This window comes from Pituophis catenifer, unplaced genomic scaffold, assembly GCF_029215685.1.
Source record: "Pituophis catenifer annectens isolate HBS135680 unplaced genomic scaffold, rPitCat1.0.hap2 SCAF_1, whole genome shotgun sequence".
In the NCBI taxonomy this organism is placed as follows: Eukaryota; Metazoa; Chordata; class Lepidosauria; order Squamata; family Colubridae; genus Pituophis; species Pituophis catenifer.
The window spans coordinates 244,991,099-245,013,443 of record NW_027256881.1 but is presented as its reverse complement, the minus strand read 5'-3'; the positions used below and the strand labels follow the sequence as shown (position 1 = coordinate 245,013,443).

Below are 22,345 nucleotides of genomic sequence, written 5' to 3'. Positions count from 1 at the left end.
CTAAACCACAGTCTGTGCAACAGAGAGCCGCTCCTTTCTTTGTTTTCTTGCCATTTTAGAGAGAAGAATTTATTTTTGTCAGAGCAAGTCTGAGGTCCACGATGATACCGTTTGAGTGGTGTGACAAAACTAGGGTGATCCACAATTTTTCCATAGAGGATTATACAGTTTATTTTACATAGAAAAAATATGACAACAGGATGGAGGGTCCTCTCTTTTGTCTTGTGGAGAGGTGGCTGATGGACCCTGAAGATGATTTTTATGCACAGTAGGTGTCTGCCTTGACAACCTGACAATACATGGTCATTGCAAATGTCAGTCCAAGAATCTGCAGATATAAAAATCATTGTCAGGATTAAACAGCATGCAACTTTATCTCTATTCTTTAATGATAAGCACAGTTGCACACTACAGATCCAGAAGGAGTAATGAATTTTCCATGCCACCCAGGGTATACCAATTCTAACATAAAACAGTTCTGCATAATCAACAGGGCATGCTCAATTTCGGGCTAATCTAATGGAAAGCCAAAGGAGAGCTATGAGATTTCTTCACAATCAAAAAGAAATTGGAGGAAAGAAACCTGGATTATAACTCAATCATAGCTTTATTCAATATTGATGAAAACTTTAGGTTAGATAATTTGGGAGAGGGGCAAGAGCCCCTCTCCTTTCTAACAGAATAACAGAGATGGAAGGAACCTTGGAGGTCTTCTTGTCCAAACCCCTGGTTGGGCAAAAAACCCTATACCATTTCAGACGAAATGGTTGTCCAATTTCTTCTTAAAAACTTCCAGTGTTACAATTTAAGAAACAAGATGTTCCACTGATTAATTGTTCTGTCATCCCAAAGGTGCTTTTTCTAAAGCACCTTTTCTAACTGGGCTTTTTTTTTGTTTTTCCTTGAAGACATTTCACTTGTCATCCAACAAGCTTCTTTAGTTATGACTGAATGAAGTTTCTTGTATGAGAAGTGAAACATCTTCAGGAAAAACAAAGTAAGTCTAGTTGTCTTTTGAAAAAGCAACTTTGGGACAACCATGACCTGGATGATTGAGAATCTCCATAGAAATTTGTTCTGTCAGGAAATTATTCCTTAATTTTAGGATGGTTCTCTCCTTGATTAGTCGCCATCTATTTTTATGCAGCTTGGCTATCTATGGCATTATTTTGCTTGGGCATTCTGCTTCCTCGTGGATTTTCTGACCAGGGAAAACAATATTTTGGGAGCAACGTTTAGGCGAAGTGTTGATTCCATCTGTAGGCATTGCCAAAGGACATCTGAACCCTCCATATTCTGCCAAACTTTCTCCCCAGTCTTTTGCCCATGTACAGAAGAAGTAAGGGCTTGTGCTGCATGGCCTGTCCTCCTCTTTACTCTGCTCTGTGCAAAGTTATGCTTGGGTGTGTCCATTATGGTTTATAGCAGGGGTATCAAACTCAATTTCATCGAGGACCACATCAGGGTTATGTTTGACCTTGGGGTGGGGCCAAGGTGGGCATGGCCAGCACCACATCACTCATATCGGGGCACCTGTGGTGGCCCAAGCACTCTGACAGTGAAAACAGGCTTCTGAGCTCAGTTTCTGGCTGCAACAGCCTCCTGCAACCCTCTGCCAGCAAAAATGGAGCATGGGAGCTCCGTTTTCAGCTTCGACGGCCTCTTGCAACCTCTGCCAGAGAAAACGGAGCTCCCAACTGGGCTCTGTTTTCGCTGGCACAGGCACCATGGGCTGATCCTTTGCTATTTCCAGGGCAGCCCTGCAGGCCAGAACTAAGCACCTCACAGGCTGGACCCAGCCCCCGGGCCTTGAGTTTGATACCCCTGGTTTATAGGCTTGTTCTTGTGTGAGTACTACAAATAATCTGCACAAGACTGTATGCTACCAAAAGGCTGACGTATAGTACCTTCTGAACTGAAATTTTCTGAAGCATGTTATAGAACTCTAATAGAGAATGGCTAGCACCGTATCTAATTTTCATTTTCTACTATTTTCTGGGAAAACCATGACAAATAATCAGGTATAAAAATAACAGAGGATTACAAAGTAGAAATGTATTTTATCTACTCTAATTCTGGAGAGTTGGGCATAGTTAAATCCACTGATTTCAACAGGATTAGCCTCCTTAATTCTGTATTAAATTGTGACATTAATTTGGAGAGGGGGGGAAATCCTACAACCCTACAGGATTAATTCTAAATGGTGATGACATGTTTAAATCGTTGGGGCTGTAAGTTAACAACATATTTGCCTGTTTTGGCTCAAATGCGGTACAATATAAGCGGTTTTAATCACAGTTCTTGTTTGTTAATTTTAAGCAGCTTTATACTGTTCTTAGGATCTCAGAACAACTTTCTGAGGATTGGAGGAAAAGATTTAAAGTGTAAGAGGCAGTGAAGTGATCAAGTAAAAATATGCTAATTACTGAGCAGCCCTGCTTTCAAATAAAAATTCATTATGAGGGATCTCTTGCAGTTTAGGCTAAGGCACAATAAGTCAATTACTATTCCCCATTAACTTAAGCTTAACCAACTTTATGTAGAAACCATTGGTATTTTATATCATCAGATACTCTAATTAAACCAAGGAAGGATCATTAAACACTCAGGACTTGTTGATGTTTGCACGTTTGCACATAAGCAAACAAGAAAACAAAACAGTATTTAACATAAAGAAGACAACTTTTTCTTTAGATCAATCTTCTTGCAGTTCTGATTGGCAGGCTACAATTCCAGATCAATTTATCAATGAATATATTCAACTGAGTTTCCTTTTGAGAAAGATTTATAGGATTTTGCTACTAATACCAGATTATATTTCTGAAAAATAAACTGAGATGCATTTAAATCCTTCACGGGTGGTAAAATAAACAGAAAGCACACAGGAAATACCTGAACCAATGCTGTGCACAATCCAAAAATCCCAACTGCTAACAGGTTCTCCTGAAGCCATAATTTCACTGTTTCGTAGCAAGGCTAAAGGGGAAAAAACACAACATTATGCTATAAGGAAGCCAACGACCTAAGGAGAACCTACAACTCATATCAAACTTGGTAATCAGCAGTGTCAATTTAAGCTTTCCGGTGGAGATGAAAAGTGTCTCTGGGGACTTTCTTGCAATGAAATATGTCTTTAAAGGCCTAGAAAAACTGTACAACTGAAGATCAAGTGGATACTCTGTGCAAAATTCATGAACAAAAAAAAAGGAACAATGTCTGCTTCTCATGTATGCCCCGCAAATCAGACTGCTGTGTTTCTAAATCGGATAGTAAATCTCAGTGCTTTAAACAGAAATGCTGGGCAAGAATGTGAGAAGGCAATTATAGACCAATTATTGCTTAAACAAATCATTACCCAAATACTTCATCTTGCTTTCTAGGAACCACAAAGTAACCAGATGACATTACGTTTGTTCTAACATGTTAGTCCCAGTGTCAGTATGTCATATTTTAGCATTGATAATTTCCTAGGAGGATTTACGAGCCCGGCTCATAAAGACAAGAGGTTTTAAAATAACAATTGAATCAAGAGTAGGATTTACTTTTAGTTTTGATACATATCACCTTGGACTTATTTTTCAGCATAACTTTTTGAGTATGCTCATGAAGGGTTTGGTTGAATTTGAGTCTGCGAGCCCAATACTCTATCCACTCTGGTAACTTCTTGTACACCTGGGTGGATTCCAGAGTAGTTTCTGAATGCAGGAATGTTCCTTGGGAAAGATACTGCTTTTTCCCCCTGTAGAAAACCTCTATATACTGATAATTCAGTCAGGAATTTTTTTTTTAAAACATTTTTTTCTTCCATTCAATAACGTCCGATACTCAGAGGCTGCCTGGACAAGTCCTGCAGTTTTCTTGGCAAGCTTTTTCAGAAGTAGTTCGCCATTGATCCCTACAATACCTGCTATAACTCCTGACTTTCCCAGAGATTATCAGTGTCTGCTGTGACAACAGGCCGGTTGATCTCAGCCACCACTGCAGACTGGATATTGTGTATGCAATTTCCTGAACTGGCAACACAAAACCAGGCAGTGCTGTCTTATACTGTAAAGTCTTGTTTTCTTGTTTCCTGGTCTCATCTTGGGCACATTCTGCAAGAAGCTAAAGTTTGATCCTAAGGTTCACAGAATGGGATTCTCTCTCAATGCTGCAGTTCTCTGGAACTTTTAGACACAGACACAGACCCACTACAGGGGTGTCAAACTGGCGGCCCGCGGGCCGAATGCGTCACGCACACCCCTGCTCCGCGAATGGGAAAAACATCATGAAATATCACGTGATGGCAACATGATACAGCGAGTTTGACTCCCATGCACTAGTAGGAAGGAACCTCTATCCCAAAACAATACTTGAAGGTTGTTGGATCTGAAAAGGAAAAGCATAATCAGAAAAAAACAGCTATTCCTTCCTTTGCAGAACCTTTGGTTCCAGTGAAATCAGCCTTTTTATTTATGGAATCACATGGCTGGTGGCTAAATAAACTATAGAACGAATCAAGATTTTTAAATATCTGGGGATTGTTTTCCCTGCTATGTAGGGCCATTGAATATCTCCTGCCGGTTATTTTACCCTAAACACACAAAAAAAACCATCACTGGTTTTATCATCTTTCTACTTCTTCTAAGGAGCTTAGCATATACCTGCAGCAATTAAAGTCTTTGTGGCCAAGATCTGAGTCCAGCTCCATTTTGGAGTTCAGTTGGGCCCCTACAGGTCATTCTTTTTTATCCTAAATAATTAAGATTTTCTTCTTTTATTTGCTTGTGAATTACTAAATAAAAATTGATTGTTTAGAGAGTAGCTACTCAACATTCTAGTCCATATAAGAAGAGTATTTTGATTTTTACAATGATCAATATTCAGCAAATATTGTTTTGAAAGAAACAACTGCAAGGAGTTTACTATTAGGTTACTCTTATGCAGTATATTAGCCACCACCATTTAAGATGGATGCTAGTTGTCATAGCAATTCAACTTATTTTCAGTGATCATAGAAGATTTAGACAGGCATTCTCATTTTACCTTTATCATTCCCATCAAAGATACTTCAAAATAACCTTGCTGTTGATACATCAACTTGGCACTGAGCTGAGGAAAAGGGGCAGTTTCAAAAAAATCCTGGGGTTAGGAGGGGTCATATAGGTGCTCAAGTCCAACCTCCTGCTAAAGCAGAAATCTATATTTTCAGCAATTGAAAAATAATCATCTGCATGTCCCAAAGATGCCTTTTCAAAAGGCAACTGGACTTTATTTTTCTTTTTGAAAAAGCACCTTTGAGACAACCATGACCTGGATGACTGAGAATCTCCATAGACCGTAGTCTGCAAGCATGCATGCAGTGAAAGAAGCCACGTAGGGAAAAACAAAGTAGAAAAAAAGACCCACAAGAGCAAAATAAAGATTTTATATGCTATCCCTGCACTCCCAAAAGTGATTTTTTTTTTCAAAAGGCAACTGGACTTCACCCCCCCCCCTTTTTCGCTTCTCATCCAAGGAGCTTCTTCAGCTGTTCTTCAGCTCAGAGCTGAAGAAGCTTCTTGGATGAGAAGTGAAATGTCTTCAAGGAAAAAACCAAGTCCAGTTGCCTTTTGACAAAAGCACTTTTGGGACAACCACAACCTGGATGACTGAGAATTTCCATAGACATACCCCTGTGCTCCCCTCCAGGTGAACCACCACTTCATTTCATATACACACTCCTCAAATTTCCTCTCCCTCTTTCGTTTCCAATCTGTTTGCCTCTCTCTCTCCCTTTGACTCCTGCACCATCCTCAATATCATTTTTTGCTCCTTGCTGTGTTTTTATTCCCTACTTGATTCCTTTTGCTCCTCGTGATATTCTTGCTTTCTCTGTCTTACATTTACATGCACATTTGTATAGGACTAGGTATGTTTTCAAGTGTATTTGTCTGTTTACGTTTGACTTAATAAAAATTGCCCTCCCCATTTTACCTTTACCTGCCTGCTTTGGAAGTGCATCCCTCTATGCGCCTTTCACAAGCATTCAGATTACTAGAAGTTGCCTTGACTCACGTTCTTGAGTTCTGTGTTTTTACTTCTACTGACACTTAAAGGTGAACTATTTATTAAGACTCTCCTCCTCTTGGTTGGTTGTCTGAGAAGTATGCCAAATTAGGATGAATGAGTCAGAATAGCCTTTCTGATAGATGTTTAGTCACCCTTAAAGATGGGCACAACAGCATGTAGCAAATAGGCAAAGTAATGACATTTTTCTTTCACTGGGAGATTCTAGAAATTCTAGTCTTCTTAGTTGAGTCATGATTTACATTTAATACTCACAGCTTTCCACCAGGTCCCTGGGGAATGAAGTCCACAGTTTTCACTAAATTCCAAGCAGCATGAATCTGGCACCCGTGTGGTATTGTACACTTCAAACCAGTCAGTGTAGTTGGAAACACCACAGCATCTGAACTGGAGGGGAATAAAAGAATTACAAGACACCTTAATCAAGAGGCCTATTTAAGGATCAGATTCAGTGAGCCCAGCATGCCAGAACGCCTCTGGACTACACATCTGGAAAGAGGAAGTACTATACCTTTTGTTCAAGTTCATTCATTTCTGAATAAAAACATGTAAATTTCTCCAGATTTAGCTCATTTATCTGATAAAGTTAAGAGTCTCCCAAATCTATTACAAAGAGTCCTCCTTTAATGACCCTAACTGGGACTTGAATTTCTATCACTAAGTGAAGTGGTCATTGGGTGAAACATCACATGACTACACTGCTTAGTGATGGCAGTTCCAGCAGTCTCGGGTGTGGTCAATAGGGCAGAACAACACTGTTGTTAGTCAAGGATCTCACACTTTTCCTTTTGCATTCACCTCCATTTCAACTCCTCCAAGTCTCCTATCTCCCTCCTCTATCTTGGCCTTGCAAGGCTTTGGAAGGACCTCATGAATGGCCAGGCTGGGCAAACCTTGTCAGCACTGGGAAGCAGATGGTAAAAGTCAGCTGGGGGCAGTGAAGAGCGGTGAGATGGCAGAGTGCAGGGCTGTGGGGCTGCAGGGCAAAGGTCAGGGCAGCAAGGGTAGAGTGCAGGAAAGCCAAAGGAGAAATGGAGAGGATACAAGCAAGTAGGAATTTAAGTGTAACCTGCAGTCATAATTGAAAGCAGGCCACGCTCTTGAATTTTGATCTCATAATTGTGGAGATGTTGTAACAGTCATAAGTACAAGGAGTGGTTGTAAGCATTCAGTACCATCGTAACTTCAAACAGCTGCTGAACCAAAGGTCATGAACTGAGGACCACCTGTATTATGAACCGCAGTGGCACAGTGGTTAGAGTGCAGTACTGCAGGCTACTTCTGCTGATCACTGGCTGCCAGCAGTTTGGCAGTTCACATGTCATCAGCTTCAAGGTTGACTCAGCCTTCCACCCTTCCAAGATCAGTAAAATAAGGACCCAGATTGTTAGGGACAATATGCTGACTCTGTAAACCGCTTAGAGAGGGCCGTAAAGCACTATGAAGCGGTATATAAGTCTAAGTGCTATTGCTATTGATTTAGTGACTCAGTTTCCTTGTTATATCAGAGCAGAGAGCCCAGGAGCATCAGAGACCCCTATGTCTCTTTACATCCATTGTAATATCAGAACAGAACATCTAAGGGGTAACTATTGCATAAGAGGAAGATTAGTTTGCTTCCAGATAATCCTATACTCTTTAAGACATTCCATTAGGGTACAATATGTAGGGGAGAGAAAAAGAGTAAAAAAAAAAAAAGACTTTACCTAATTACGATATGCCTATTCATTCTGAAATGCTCCTAACCAATGGTTCTCAACCTGTGGTCTGTGGAACCTGGGGGGGGGGGGCGGCAATGTCATGGGGTGTGTGCGCGAAGGCTTGAAGAAATGTTATGATTTAAATATGGAGTTAAGTGTTCGTGGTCATGAACCATGGCCACAAAAGGTATTTAAAGGAGGTTCATAGTGAAGAATAGATTGAGAACCACTGCTCCTAACATTCAACATGGCTTGGAAAGTCGCTGAATGAAGGAGATGTCTTGTCTTATCTTTGGACAATAGAACAGCAAAAGAACTAATCTTCAATTGTGTGGAAACTAAAGAAAACACTTTTATCAAATTCCATATATTTTACAATAAAAGTAAAAAGAACTAGAATTACATCAATGGGGGGGGGAGCCAAGAAAAACATTTCCACTGTTCCTTCTTCATGGGACTTAAAAAAAGAAAAGAAAAACTCAACTGAGAAATTTTTTTGACAGAAGATATGATATTATCAGCAATACAGAGTGCACTTGTATTATTTTCCAAGTATGTTATTACCATCCAAAAAAGTGTTCGGGTTACAGCGATGACAATTTTATTAGATGACATGTAAAGATGAGTAGTTTCAAATTCATATATGCTCTGTTTTGAAATTGTCTTTGACATTTACTAATGAAGTCATGATCTGGGAACTGAGGCAGCCACATTTTCCAAATAGCAGAGTGTTAAATATTGATTTATATCTCTTCTATTGTAGCAATTCAGCATCTGGATGTGAACCTTAGTTTTCAAGAGAGAGCAATCTGTAGATTGTTCTAGGAGTTCAGGATCCCTTTGTGAGATCTACTCTGCAAAGCTGAAAAAAAGATAGTTGCACTGTACAACTGGGCAGGCGAGTTCATAATTACGCCAACCAAATAGCATTTAATTAATGAGCAGCAGCCTCCACTGAATGTGGGTTTATTTGTTTATTTAATATGTTTATATGGCTGCTCATCTTAGACACATGACTCTGGCAAGCTAACAATTATTGTATTATTGGGTTGTGGGATAACTCTCCAGTTCTGCAACTCTCAAATTATTAAAATGATTATTTTAATTGCCTACTTGCACATGAATCTACATGGATCTGGCAAATTAACATTCTGAATTATTCCAAATTGTCCAATTTGCTTTTGCCTTTAAGGAAGGCTGGGAAAAATGTGGAAACTGTGAAGTTCCTGTGTTATTTTTGTTTCACGCTTTTAGCGTTCCTTGCCTGTTGTCCAAATGCAAGTAGATTTCTTAATGTACAAAACTATGCCCTCCAACCTTTCTGAAGCGACTACAATCAAAGGCTCCACATTCTTTTATTGTCAAATATTGCCTGAAGCAAGTTTCCCATGGCAGAAATGACTAAGGGGGATAACTGAGAATAATAGCAGATCTTTGATCCTGCCTCCACTTCGAAATAGATGGGAAATTTGATTCTTTTCTCTGTAGAGATGGCAAGGCAGTTATGTTATTTATTAACCGCTGAAGTCAAGTCTCCCAAAGAATGAATTCTGAGCATTAATATTTGCGGTTCATAACCCTAGTCTGAAAATAGGCAAGTATCATTCATGAGGTATCTGCAATTCTTCTCCGGTTCAAAATTTTAACTGAGCAGGGCATGGGAGAAAATTGACAGTACAGTGGGACTCTGTAAATTAACTTTTGTAGTTTCGTTTTTTTTGTTTATTCAAATAAAAATATTGGGAACAGAAAAAGTGTGTACTAATTTACATTCCAATATACACAAATTGTATGCAATATATTAGTCATACAAAAAAAAGAGGAAGAAATACAGAACACCACATATTGGGATCAGTTACGTTTAGTTCCTAATTAATTATTTTTCAGACGAATGTTTTAAAAAAAACAACATACAGAGAAACTGTGAGTTGGGAAACTTAGATTTTATCTGCTCATTGGGATGAAGTTTTCTATCTCATTGTTGGAGAAAACTTTCTGCATTTACAAAAGGAGATTCAGTAGAACCAATATTTCAAAACTGAAATCTAATTGTGTTGTTGAATAATCTAATTCTGTCAACAAATTAAAGTATTCATCTTATGATAATATATTTGAAATTCTATTTCTATTTTCCCCTGAGTCCTGGTGAGCAGGTCAGTAATCTTCTGTGCCCTCATATTTTTTTTTTCTATTTTGGTATTCATAAAATGAATGCCTTCTTCTATTTGTGCAAAGTAACATGTCACAGCAATTTGGAATTGAGAATGTACATCCATACAAATGTGAGAGTCATTTGAATAGACAATGTAGCTTCTTCAACTGGAAAGAGAACAAATTATTGGGATTGTGATTAACTTTACCCATTATGCAGATTACACAAAAGCAGTATTAAACACAGTGATGAACTGTATGAAAACTTGAGCAATTTTAAATACCAGCGGAGAATTCAGTCTAATTCAGGTGACCTGAAATATAGCGGCAATAACAGGACTATTTAATTTTTTTATCAACAGAAAGAAATTGAGATGTCTCATGTACATATAGATGACTAAATTTAAAATTAAAATGGACAGTTCACCGCTTTTAAGAGAACAACCAAAGAGATGCTGTTGTATAATCAACTCAAGTTTTATTTTGTTTACTGAAAACTGTGCAGGAGAGTGTTTCAAGAGTTTTACAACCCTTAGTAAGAATTCTGTATCTCTAGAAAAAAACATAATTTTAGATCCTATAGTCCAATCAAGTTTGCAGCATCCCCCAAGCATATTAGTACCTATAAAATTGCTGCCACCTTATCAAGCCATTATCAACTTTATTGTAAAAAATATTCCAGTGGAAACAAATGGTATGGCAATTCTGGATAAGGGCAAAGTTAACTGTGAGACTAAAATGATCTCAACATCTAATATATATATCAAACTCTCAAACGGTGAAAGTTCATTCTTCTGACTTCCAGAGTTGGCTAATCAATGAAATCTTTGGGATTCATTTGTATGCACAAATTTTCATTTGTGAATTGAAACAATATAGTAATAACAGTATGAGCATTAACAAAAAATTACATGCACACATATATAATGTTTCTCTGAGTTCATATTGTTATTACTACATTGTTTCAATTGTTAGGAATTAAAAATTACATACATATATATGTAATTTTTGTTACTATTTCCACACACACACATATATATATATATACACATATACACACAGACACATAGACGTACACGCCATATGCAAATATTTCTTATTTGTGGGCTATCTAAGTGTATCTGGTGTTCTTTGTGTAAGATGGAAAGCTGATTAAAAAGGCACAACCCTGATCTCATGTTCTTGTATTCTCAAATGTATAGCTAGAACAACTATGGTCCTTCTCTTGACTGCTGACTCATTCAATAGGATGCAAAAGAGGAAACAAAGAGGATTGAAGAAAAGTGCTTGTGAACTTCTTTATCTCATTTTCTCTAGTATCGCTAATATTGTAGCATGATGATTGAAATGTGGTATCTCCTGTGCTCTATAATTACTTGTGGGATTTCCTTTGCATTTTGTCTGTCTGCATGTGTGCTTCTCTGCATGCCGATGAGCACCAAAGCCTCAAATTAAACCCTTATCTGTAGATTCCAAAGTAGGCCACGGAAAGATTCATTAAACATCAGGGCTTTGATTCCAAGTCAGGTACAGTGCAGTAGTATTTGCTTTTTTTTTTTTTTTTTTTTAAGGCAAATGCTTATAGAAATCCAAATTAAATTTCCAATATTTCCATTGGAAATTCAAAGCCAGGCAGGTGGGTGTGTAGATGTTAGCACCTGCAGGTGTTATGGGAAAGAACAATGAAGAAATACAAGCTTACATCTGTTTGTATGATGCTCCATGCATTAGTTAAACCAATATTTCCATCAGTTCCGTACAAATGAAGCCCTTTCTTCAGGTCCCGCTGAGCATACTTATCGATCTGAAAATAAAGCAAATACAGTGATATATATGCATCCAAGATGATGAACTCTGTGAAATGGCACTTTTGGGCTGAAGAGCCATGACAACAGTTGAACTGCAAGTGAGGCACATTAAAAATACAACATGCAGGTTAGTCCTTCCTTGACTTACAGCCATTCATTTAGAGAACGTTCAAAGTTATAACACTACTGAAAAAAGTAACTTATGACCAGTTTTCATGCTTATGACCATTGCAGTGATCAAAATTCAGGTGCCTGGCATGAATTTATGATAATTGCACTGTCCTGGGGTCATGTGATCAAGCAAAGTCAATGTGGGAAGCCAGATTTGCTTAACAACTACATTATTCACTTAATAACTACAGTGATTCGCTTAACAACTGTGACAGAAAGGTCATAAAATGGGGCAAAACTCACTTAACAACTGCCTTGCTTAGCAATTGATAGTTTGGGCTCAATTGTGGTCATAATTCAACGACTGCCTGTATAAAGAAGAACAGGTATCTGAACAATATATTTTCCCAACTTCCCTATTCAATTTTCCAATATTAAAAATGGTGACTGAAAATAATATTACCCACCATAGCTATTATAAAAACTTCCAGTTAGTTTGTCCATCAAAAATTAGTTTGTTTTTTTCTATATAGACATCATTATTTAGTGTTTACTGGAAATTTAATGAGATAGTATTTGCTTTTTTATTACTATCTGTAGTTGCCTTTATCTAGGTATTTCTTTGGCTAAAAATCTATTCAAAAATCAATTTTAAATAGATCTAAACATTGTTAGAATCTTATTACTGCTTTTGTGGTAAAATTGCTTTCTTCTATTGTTTTTTTTTAATAATTCCACATTATTATAAGGAGAAAAAAACTTCAAAAAAGGGTGTATAGAATAGCTTGATATAATGAAAGATTTAACCATACAGTAGAATTGAATTTATTATTCTTTCCAGTTTATTTCCAGTTTTAGAAATATTTTTTCAGAGAAAAGCAGTTTGTGATGAATTATGATTTATTTATTTTATTTTATTTTATTTATTTTAATGGAACAACTGAAAATCAGTGCTCATTTTTCATACAGTAAATATTTAGAACCTGTAAAAAGCCCTAGTCTTGAAGAACTGAAAAGAGGGGCTATGAATGGTGATAATATTTTTTCAGTATGATGAGATGCTGTCTTCCTATTATATTACTACAGGGCAAATTTATTTATGAAGGCACTTGTTTAACAATTGCCTTGGATAGCGACTGAAGTTACAACAGTGATAAAACAGTCACATCGCAATCAGTGCTTGCATTTACAAATCTTCACAGCATCTATCTCTCTGTCCCATGCTCGCCATTACAGACAGTTAATACATGTCATTCTGTGTCTGACCAGTTTTTTTCTCCCCTACCTCACCCCCAAACCCTTTGCAGAGTAGAGAGATTGCCTAAACAGGCCATCTTCCTGAGCTGCTTTTCTCAGCAGTGCGGTGGTGTCCCTAAAAAGTGCTAACCGCAAGATAACAAACTCAGTTGTGACCTTAATTGGCTGATTAGAAGACTCAGTAGGCTCTCAGCTGTTGCCTGAAATTGACAAGACCCCTAATCAATTTCATACTAAAGGAGTTTGTTTGCTTCCTAAGTGGCTCAGTGCTCTCACCTGCAAGTGCAGTAGGCAAACAGCCATCGCCAGTGCATTCATTTCGATGTATAGTCCTTATTGTGTGTCTGCTTCTTACTTTGCTGAGTTCCTCTCTAATGAAAGTAATTACCAACATTATTTCCCTTCTTGCTAATCATCCCAGCACTGGGGTGAGCATTCCAAAGAATAAGTGGGGAATGGATAAGTATAGTGGGGCTATAAAATGTGCCCTTTTACCAGGCTTTCTCATGAGTCAATTTTTTTCCTGCTCTCTGAGTTTGCTCTGTTGCTTAGAGTTGTATCTTTCTGACACTATAAAGCAAAGGAAAGCTGAAGTAAAATTAGAAGCTGTGGTTGCATCATTTTTCACTTAGCAACCACTTTGTTTAGTGACTGAGTTGCTGATCCCAATTGCGCTGGTTAAACAAGGACTACCTATATAGAGCCAGTTTAGAACAGTAACAGAAAACACGGCCTTTACTCAGCATCACTTTCATATTGAATTGGAAACAGTCACTTGGAATTACTGTGCTAACTGCAGTGGGACCCCAGAACAAACTTTAAAAAGATGCATTAGGGAGAAAAGAAATAATGAACCAAAGCATTGGATAAGTATAGATGTGCGATTGTGGTGAATATCTGTAGCTCGGGTGTAAGGTGAGGGTTTGTTCTCCCAGCTTGTGGGTTGGTTTCTGAATGTTTCATTACTAGGCTAGGTAATATCTTTCAGCTAGGTAACAGCTGAACAAGTTACTTACTCGTACTTACAAGTAACAAAACATTCAAAAACCACCTACAAGCTCGGAGAACAAACCTCCATCCCCAAGTATAGATAAGCAAAAATTGGCTACAATGTTAACCCATAATTTTTCTGCAAAGTAATATGTGATGATGAAGATGAAGAAAAGATGAAGAAAAAATTCTAGGAAACTGCAAAAATGTCAGTGTTGTTTTTCTTTAGTGAATTCTGCTATCTTTCTATCATAGCTACCTATAAACTTTTCGGGTTCTCTTACCAAGGCTGAAATGTGGTTCTGCTTAATGTAGTTGCTGTAACTTTTGTTTTGTTTTGCAGTTAAATTCTAATATCAACAAATCAACTTTTATAAATTGTCTGAGGGGTCCAGAGGAATTAACTTTTATTTTATTAACTCCGATATATCTTAACAGACGTTCACATTTTATCATAATAGAGTGCTTTACCATACATTTCTGTTTGTTAGGGAATCATTGATTACAATTTACATAAATCAAAATCAGTGGCAGTAAGTGAAAATGTTGGAGAGGCCTTTACCTAAGATAGAGGTGATCAGCAGATAACCTGAAATATATATATCTTTCATGGGTAGATTTAAGCTTGTTTGTCAGGAGAGGATGAAAATTATGCTCTTGGAGCGTTTTCTAATAGAAAAAGGATGAATGGATTGATGCTGCCTCAAGTCTCATAATTCCTCTGCCCTCCATTGGCAGAACAAAGAGCCACAGCAACATTGTCCTGCAGGAGTCCTGGTCCTTCTATAAAGCTATATTCAGAAAGTAGTGCTAGTGAATATGGGACGCCTTGGTTGTCCCATACTGTTCCTTCTAGGCCCCAGTGCTATTCATTCACTGCATGAATCTAGTAAGGTGAAGGTTGTTTGGAACTTTAGGATGGATGAGGGAAAATAAGCAAGGATGGGATCAAAATGAGTTTGACCTGAGGGGCCATTGGTGCTTTCTGAACACTGATAATGTTATCTAGTTTGGGTAATGAAGCGCCTGCAAGAAAACGACCAAGCTCAGAGAGCATCAAAGACTCCTCATTTCAACCCTGATCCATACATGTTCCCCTTTATTTGTAATTTTAACATGTTGAGCCTTGAGTATGGGATTCTTCTCCTGTCAGGAATCTGGCCATTAAAATTTCCCGACCAAATCCCCACTGTGAGAGGAATTATTCTGAAGTGATGTAATGTCTACCCCAACCCCAACCCCTTTCGGCTTTCCCTTTCTCTCTGCATTTACAAACACATCTCTTCTGCCAGGCCCTTTAGTGCTAACTGATTTTAGCCTTGTTTTCAACTTTTTGCTGCCTGACATACTTGTCTGAGAAGCAACATGGAAAAGGCCTTCAGATCGCTTCCGATCCCCCTTGCAGAGACATGTCAATTTCCCTCAGCACGATAAGGTGCCTCCTGGAGTGTGTGGTTTTGCCCTAGCAAAGAATCGTGGTGGGAGGCCAAGCCATGAGAAACATCCCACTTTGCCAAATGCAGCTTCTTCACACCACCTCTACAGGGGAGAGCAAGGAAGCATTTCAATCTCTGGCTTCACTTCAAAAAGATGCTGCCATTGAAATCTCAGTGAAGTGAAGCTGCCTTAAAGAGCTGCACGGTTCCAAGAGAAATTGAATAAATAAAGGAGTTTTCTTTGTAACCTATTCCTCACTCTTTGCTGCACTGGAGATTACATAAGCAGAACTGGCGTATTCTTGTCCAGGCTCTCATGAACACTGATGTACAATATATTATAAGACATTCAAAAGTGTTTTCTGTAGTAATAGAGGTCATGTTCACCGAAATAATGACAATTTCAGCCTTAGGTTCCATATTCTTTTAGACTTCGGGTAGTCTACACCTACTGACCATTTGCTCAGCAACTGTTCAAACAATGCTGAAAAAAAATAACATTATAGCCTATTTACAAACTTCTCAGCTTCCCTCGGACACGTAATCACCATTATATCCAGTACACTTCCTCCTGTGCCTAACCTGTGTTTTTTTTTTTAATTTCACCATTGCAAATCAGACAGAATAATTGCAAGCAAATCATTGTGGTTCGCCAGCAGCCTGTGGAGTTGGCAGCAGAGTTGAACAGTGAGGAGGCTGGGGAGGAACATGGGCCAGTCCTGGAGTCTGGGGAAGGCTCGGACGAGGGCTCTGCATCGGACGCAGAGATAGAGCCAAGGCCATCTGGGAGTTATATGCGGACTCCGGAGCCTCCAGAGTCAGACATCAGAGAGACAGAGGAATGGGAGGAGCCTGTTCCTAGTGTGCGCATGCGCAGAGCTACCAGAAGGCAAGAACAATTAAAACAAAAGGGATGACTCGGGAGTAAGGCCTGGAGATGATTGGCCCCTCCCATAAGACATAAAGGAGAAGCAAAGGCATGTGGGCCCTTTGCAGGAAAGCAACATTGTTAATTCTGTTCCTAGTCGGCATCTCTGTTTGATTCTGGACTCAGTGTGGCTTTGCCAAGTAGGTCTTTGGCAGCATGTCAAGGGAGATAAAGGTTGGTGATTATCCTGAAGGACTTCTCCCAAAGGACTTTTTGCAACTAATTGGGACTCAGCTGTGAATGAAAGTAATTCACAGTTGTTGCAATAAAAGAGGTTTTGGGGACTACTCATGTGTTTTAATGACTCAGTAAGTCTAGGTCACAACACAAATAAGCTGTTTACTCTTCTATACATTGAAAGCAATGTTATTGTGCCAACAACCTGGGGCTGGGAGCTGTGAGTGCTCTACATAAACAGCTTACAGTATTCCCTTGAAATCCAATATCTATGTTTTACAAAGGGCAGTGGGGAGAAGCAAACAATTTCTGCAGGCAATCTCTCCTTTGCCTTAATATTTTTCTGCTGCTGGCATGATCACATTGTTTTCTATGTGTAGAAGAGCAATCAGCTTATTCTCCTGAAATCTCTCTCTAATCTTTCTCCTCTGCTGAGAATGGGGGGAAAGGTTAGGCAAAGGAGAAGTTGTCTACAGAAACTGCTTCTCCTTCCCTGCCTACAGAGGAGAGAGATTGGAGAGAAAGAAATCTCAAGAGAATAAATTGTTTGCATAGTGTGCCCATGACTCTCAGCCCTAGGCCGCTGCTGCCATGATCACATTACTTTTGATAGAATCCATCTGTCTGATTTCCTGTCAGAGGCTCTCTTTGTGCAAAATTGTACTTCTTTCATCAAATGTTATGTATACGGAAGAGATCAAGATAACATTGCCTTTTACTTACAACCCTTCCATATTTTCCGCATCACCTTCCTTTTTAAAGTTATCAGCTAAGAAAGAAAAAGATTCTATTCTATTCTATTCTATTCTATTCTATTCTATTCTATTCTATTCTATTCTATTCTATTCTACTCTACTCTACTCTACTCTACTCTACTCTACTCTACTCTACATTTTCTATATTCTTCTCTTCTTTCTTCTCTCTTCTCTTACCCTACCCTACCTTACCTACCTTACTCTTATTTAATCTGTTTCTGAATTACTATTTGTTTTATCCCTGTGGATTTAAGGCAGTTGACAAATATAATTAAATAAACTCCAATCTCAGACTGAATTTCTACCAGCATAAAAGAAGAAGAAAAAAAACCTTCTGTACCTTTCTGAGGCAAAGATGGCTGCTGTTTAAATATGAATAAGACTAATTGCCAGTCTTTTTGTAATTTGATTTCTAGGGCACACACATACTCTCTCTCTCTCTCTCTCTCTCTCTCTCTCTCTCTCTCTCTCTCTCTCTCTCTCTCTCTCTCTCTCTCTCTCTCTCTCTCTCTCTCTCTCTCTCTCTCATTGTTTACAAAGTATTTCCTTATAGCTGTTATTATTACTGCCCTTCCCAGTAGGAGTGGGGGTATTAGACTTAATTGTTGCTAGGGTTGTTATAGAGGTGGAGGGTTGGGATTCGTTGTTGCTGAACTCCCCAGCAACTGCCCTGGTACCTGTCTTTTGGACCCCAAGCTCTCATTTCAGGGCCCACTGTCTCAACCTGTCACATGCACTTTGCCTTCCTTAGTTACCAACATCCTAGGGAGCAATTATTTTATGCTGTAAAAAAAACTGCCTAGGCAGCATCTTAATATAGGTAAATAAACATTTCTGACCTTTCTGGTGATTGCTTCTTTCCTCCCACTAATAAGGGAGAAGAGAAGAAGCAGCAATAGAGAAAGGACAAAATATCCAATTGTTTTCCCCCGGGTGAGACTTCTAATTTCATGCCTTGATAATCATTTTCTACCGATAGCGCAGAACTGGAAATTGAATGTAAATACAGAGCCCCTAATCTAGAAGGTCATTTACAGGAGCCCTGCTGCTTTCTGGGGAAAAGATGTGATTGAATGTAGGACACCTTAATATTGGGGTGGGGTATTATTCAGTCCATGAATTCACCATACAGATGGAAGATGGTCAGAATCACATTTTAGAATGGAGGATGCAATTAAGTCTTAGCCATGGGAAAATACCAAATGCATATCCTGAAAAAGAGAGGCTAATTAAAGAACTACTATAACTTTAATATTTTTAACAAATTTGACCATGTTGCTTGAAAATCTTTGTCTTTGCAAATATTGACAGACAACAAACCATTGCCACAAATAATGCATGGGTTTCTTTCAGTGTTATACAACAAATCTTCTAGGAATTCCTCCCATGCCAAAAATATAATTTTTAGAATGTTAATTAATATACTAGAAAAATGTAATACAAACTAAACATAAAGGTTTAGGAAGATAAAGTAAAGACTACAGGAAAGAGAGAGAACCTTAAGAATAAAGAGAAAGTAAATATATCAAGAAGAAACTTTCAGTCTTCATCACAATGTGTAAACAAATTTATTGACCATTCACCCCTTCTAAAATTACAAACATTTATTTCTTCATCTCATATCCCATGTCTTATCTATAAACAAATCCATAAACAATTATCTTTTCAGTCCTGGTTTCAGCAGAAATATAAAGTTGCCAGATGTAGCAACATATCCTGTTTTAACCTTGATCAAATAAACCAACTTTATATTTCTTCTTTTTATTTCTTGAAGTCTTACTCTTTAGTTGATTCAAACACTGTTGTTGGATTTGTTTTCTCTTCTTCTTTGTCCCATCACACAGAATTTTTCAATGCTTTAACTAGCCTTGCTTGTTAATCCAAGAGGAAAACATTTATCTAGGTCATTCTCTTGATTTTTCCTTTGTATTTCCCTTTTAAATTTTAAAACCTCAGCCAGTTGTTTTGTAGAGTTAGTGAAACATCCTTTTCTAAGTCATTCTCTTGGCCTGTTAGTTGTAAATCCACTTTTGATACCATCTCTATCTTGTCAGATCAAATTTATTCTACATTTGTCATTTATTCAAAAACATCTCAGCAGACACCATACTGACATTGTTGATACAGTGGACTCCTAGTCTGTTTATAACTTTCTAAGATCTAAATCTTAGATTTTTTTAAATTCTTTGGGTTATGATTAAGATATTCATTCAGGGATGAAGGTAGATTCATCTAGGATTTTTAAATTTGTTATTCTGAATATCTGTAATAGCTTAGAAGTAAATAATATGCAATTTCTAAAAGTGATTAGAAAGTGAGGTTTGCAAACCTACTTTAAATGTTTCCGCCACAGTTGTGACCAAGATAGCTAATTTCACTATTCTCCTGGGACTCAATCCTGCATAAAACCACTGTCTTTCAGTTTCCTCACAATAAGCAACTGTCCGGAGTACAGTTCTTCTCCTTATCCAGAGAGGTTCCAAGGAACTGGTCTATTAACTGAATCCTTAGTCTTTGCCAGGTTGTCAGCTCCACTTTTGCAGAGCCATTTTAGTTCTCTGTACTTTTCCCGGAAGTCCATAGCTTTTGATGTCTCAAATCCATATTTTTCATTGGGTAATTAAGACAAATCTCACAGGATGACTTTACCAAAGTCAATGCCCTCTAAATTGATTTAAAATAATGTGATGAAATAAACATAAGAAGCCTTTTAAAATGTAAATAATCTTGGACTGAAATTTGAAATGGAATACTTTCAAGTTTATGGTTGAGAAAAACCTCTGTACATTTTTAGTGTGACATAAACAAAGGAATGAGGACACAGCCTAAAGCCCCAATCCCTGTAATTTTCTAATTTTTTACAATGGCCCATAGCACCAAATCTGATTTATTCCAATTTCTACAACATAGTAATGTAATGAGAAACAACACTGTCTGTAACATCGATCTACAGCTCCTTAACCCTGTCTCATATTTACCCAGAACAGCACAGCCACTTTAAAGTAGTGCAAACACAAATGATATCTGCACTCTGAAATATTTTTTGTAAGATCATATCCTAAATAGTGCATAACCCAAATGATGATGAAAGATACTATTATGTCAACCAAGGGAGAGAAAGAAGGAATGTACAGTATAGGGGCATACCAATCAGTGGTGAGTTTCAAATTTTTTTACTACCAGTTCTGTGGGTATGGCTTGGTAGGCGTGAAATGGGTTGGTGGTCGTGGCAGGGGAAGGATACTGTAAAATCTCCATTCCCACCCCACTCCAGGGGAAGGTTACTGCAAAATCCTCATTTCCTCCAGATCAGCTGGGACTGAGGTAGAGAATAGATGGGGCGGGGCCAGTCAGAATTTTTACTACCGGTTCTCCAAACTACTCAAAATTTCTGCTACCAGAAATTTCTCCAGAACTGGTTCTGACCAGTTCTGGTTCTCCAGAACTGGTCAGAACCTGCTGAAACCCACCTCTGATACCAATATATCCATCCAATATGTGCTGTATCTTAAGTGAAGCATAACCCGAATGAAGAAAGAATATACAGTATAGGACATACCAATATATTCATCCAATATGTGCTGAGACCTACAGATAAAGAAATTTCAAAGTCTACATACAAGCACAATAGCCAAGCTTATTGGGGGGGCGGGGAATCAATCCCTTTTATCCAACGTTTAAGGTAATGAGGTCAGTGGGGGGTTTTTTTGTGCTTCTACATAATTATGAAATGATTTCTGAATTGAAATTAAAATATCATTTCAAAATTAAGTTGTCCAGAGACTCGTTGAAGTGCTAAAGATTTTCCATTCGGCAATATTTTCCAGTGTTGTTAAATGTGCTAGTGACACTCCAAGAAAAAAAGAAGACATCTTATAATGTCCCATTCAGTTACAACAAACAGCACCAGTTATCTGCAGAATTTTATTTCATTTGATAAATCTAAGGATTTGCATTTATTAGTATAAAAACAATCACATTACATTTTTTGCATTATTGTTTTCCAGATAATGATGATTGGCTTTTCTTAAAATAATAATGTGTTTCTAGCATTCCACCAGCATTGCATGTAACAATATATCAATCAACTCCGGGATGTTTGTAGAAGTTCAATATTTTTAAACATTATCTTAAATGTCTTTCAAAATGGGGAAAAATCTTTGGATGATAAAAGAAAAATTAAAAGTGATAAGCCTTAAGTTATATTAGGTTATTAAAGTTTGTAGGAGTCTATTTCTATAGTTCTGGCTTTTCTATGGTTGCTGAAATAAAATGTTTATATCTATGAAAAATAAATATGAAACAAGAAACGAAAGCAGGTGACTTAAAATGAAATCCAGATTTCAGGAATTATGCAAGAAAGCAAGCTCATCCTTCCCATTAAAAATCATTTTAAATTAATTTATTTCTTGATGATGTCCAATGCATTTTATTTTGTAAAGCTGTAAACTTTTATTATTGTATTTGATAAAATATATTTACTGCACATTTAATTATTGTCCGTATCTTTATTAATTATGGGGAGTGCATTAATTTATCACTTTAGAAGATAAATGGTTAGAATAGTTTATGGGATCCCTTCCAAGGAAACATACTGCTAAATATAAATACCAGTGCGCAGTCAATTGGAGAATATTATCAAATCAGAAATCTCTTCCAGATGATACTGGAAGCAAACTTGGAGTGTCTATAGCAGGGATGTCAAACTTGCGCTGTCACAGCATTGTCATGTGACATATCGTGTCTTTTTTCCCCTTTGCTAAACCGGGTGTGGGCGTGGCCAGCATGTGACACATCCGGCCCATGGGCCACGAGTTTGACACCCCTGCTCTATAGCAGTGGCAAAAGTAATGGTATACATACACAACAGAAGCTTAACCACAGCTCTCTTAAATATCAAATATGACACAAGGCAAATTCAGATATTGAGAATAAGTTTGTAAGAAAGAAAAAACAACAGCAAAATAAATGAAAGGACTTAAAT

General features: G+C 37.8%; 1 protein-coding gene across 3 annotated transcripts in view; it reads right to left on the bottom strand.

Moving 5' to 3' along the window:
- Positions 1 to 208: 208 nt before the first annotated feature.
- Positions 209 to 22,345, bottom strand: part of TSPAN4 (tetraspanin 4) — a 437,882-nt gene continuing 415,745 nt past the window's right edge. For all 3 annotated transcript variants that reach the window (XM_070957398.1, XM_070957396.1, XM_070957397.1), the window contains exons 4-7: positions 11,602 to 11,703; positions 6,304 to 6,435; positions 2,893 to 2,976; positions 209 to 328 (exon numbers count right to left, since the gene is read on the bottom strand). In XM_070957398.1, the coding sequence (XP_070813499.1) occupies positions 260 to 328; positions 2,893 to 2,976; positions 6,304 to 6,435; positions 11,602 to 11,703 (387 nt within the window). In that variant the 3' untranslated portion in view covers positions 209 to 259. The remainder of the gene's footprint in view (positions 329 to 2,892; positions 2,977 to 6,303; positions 6,436 to 11,601; positions 11,704 to 22,345) is intronic.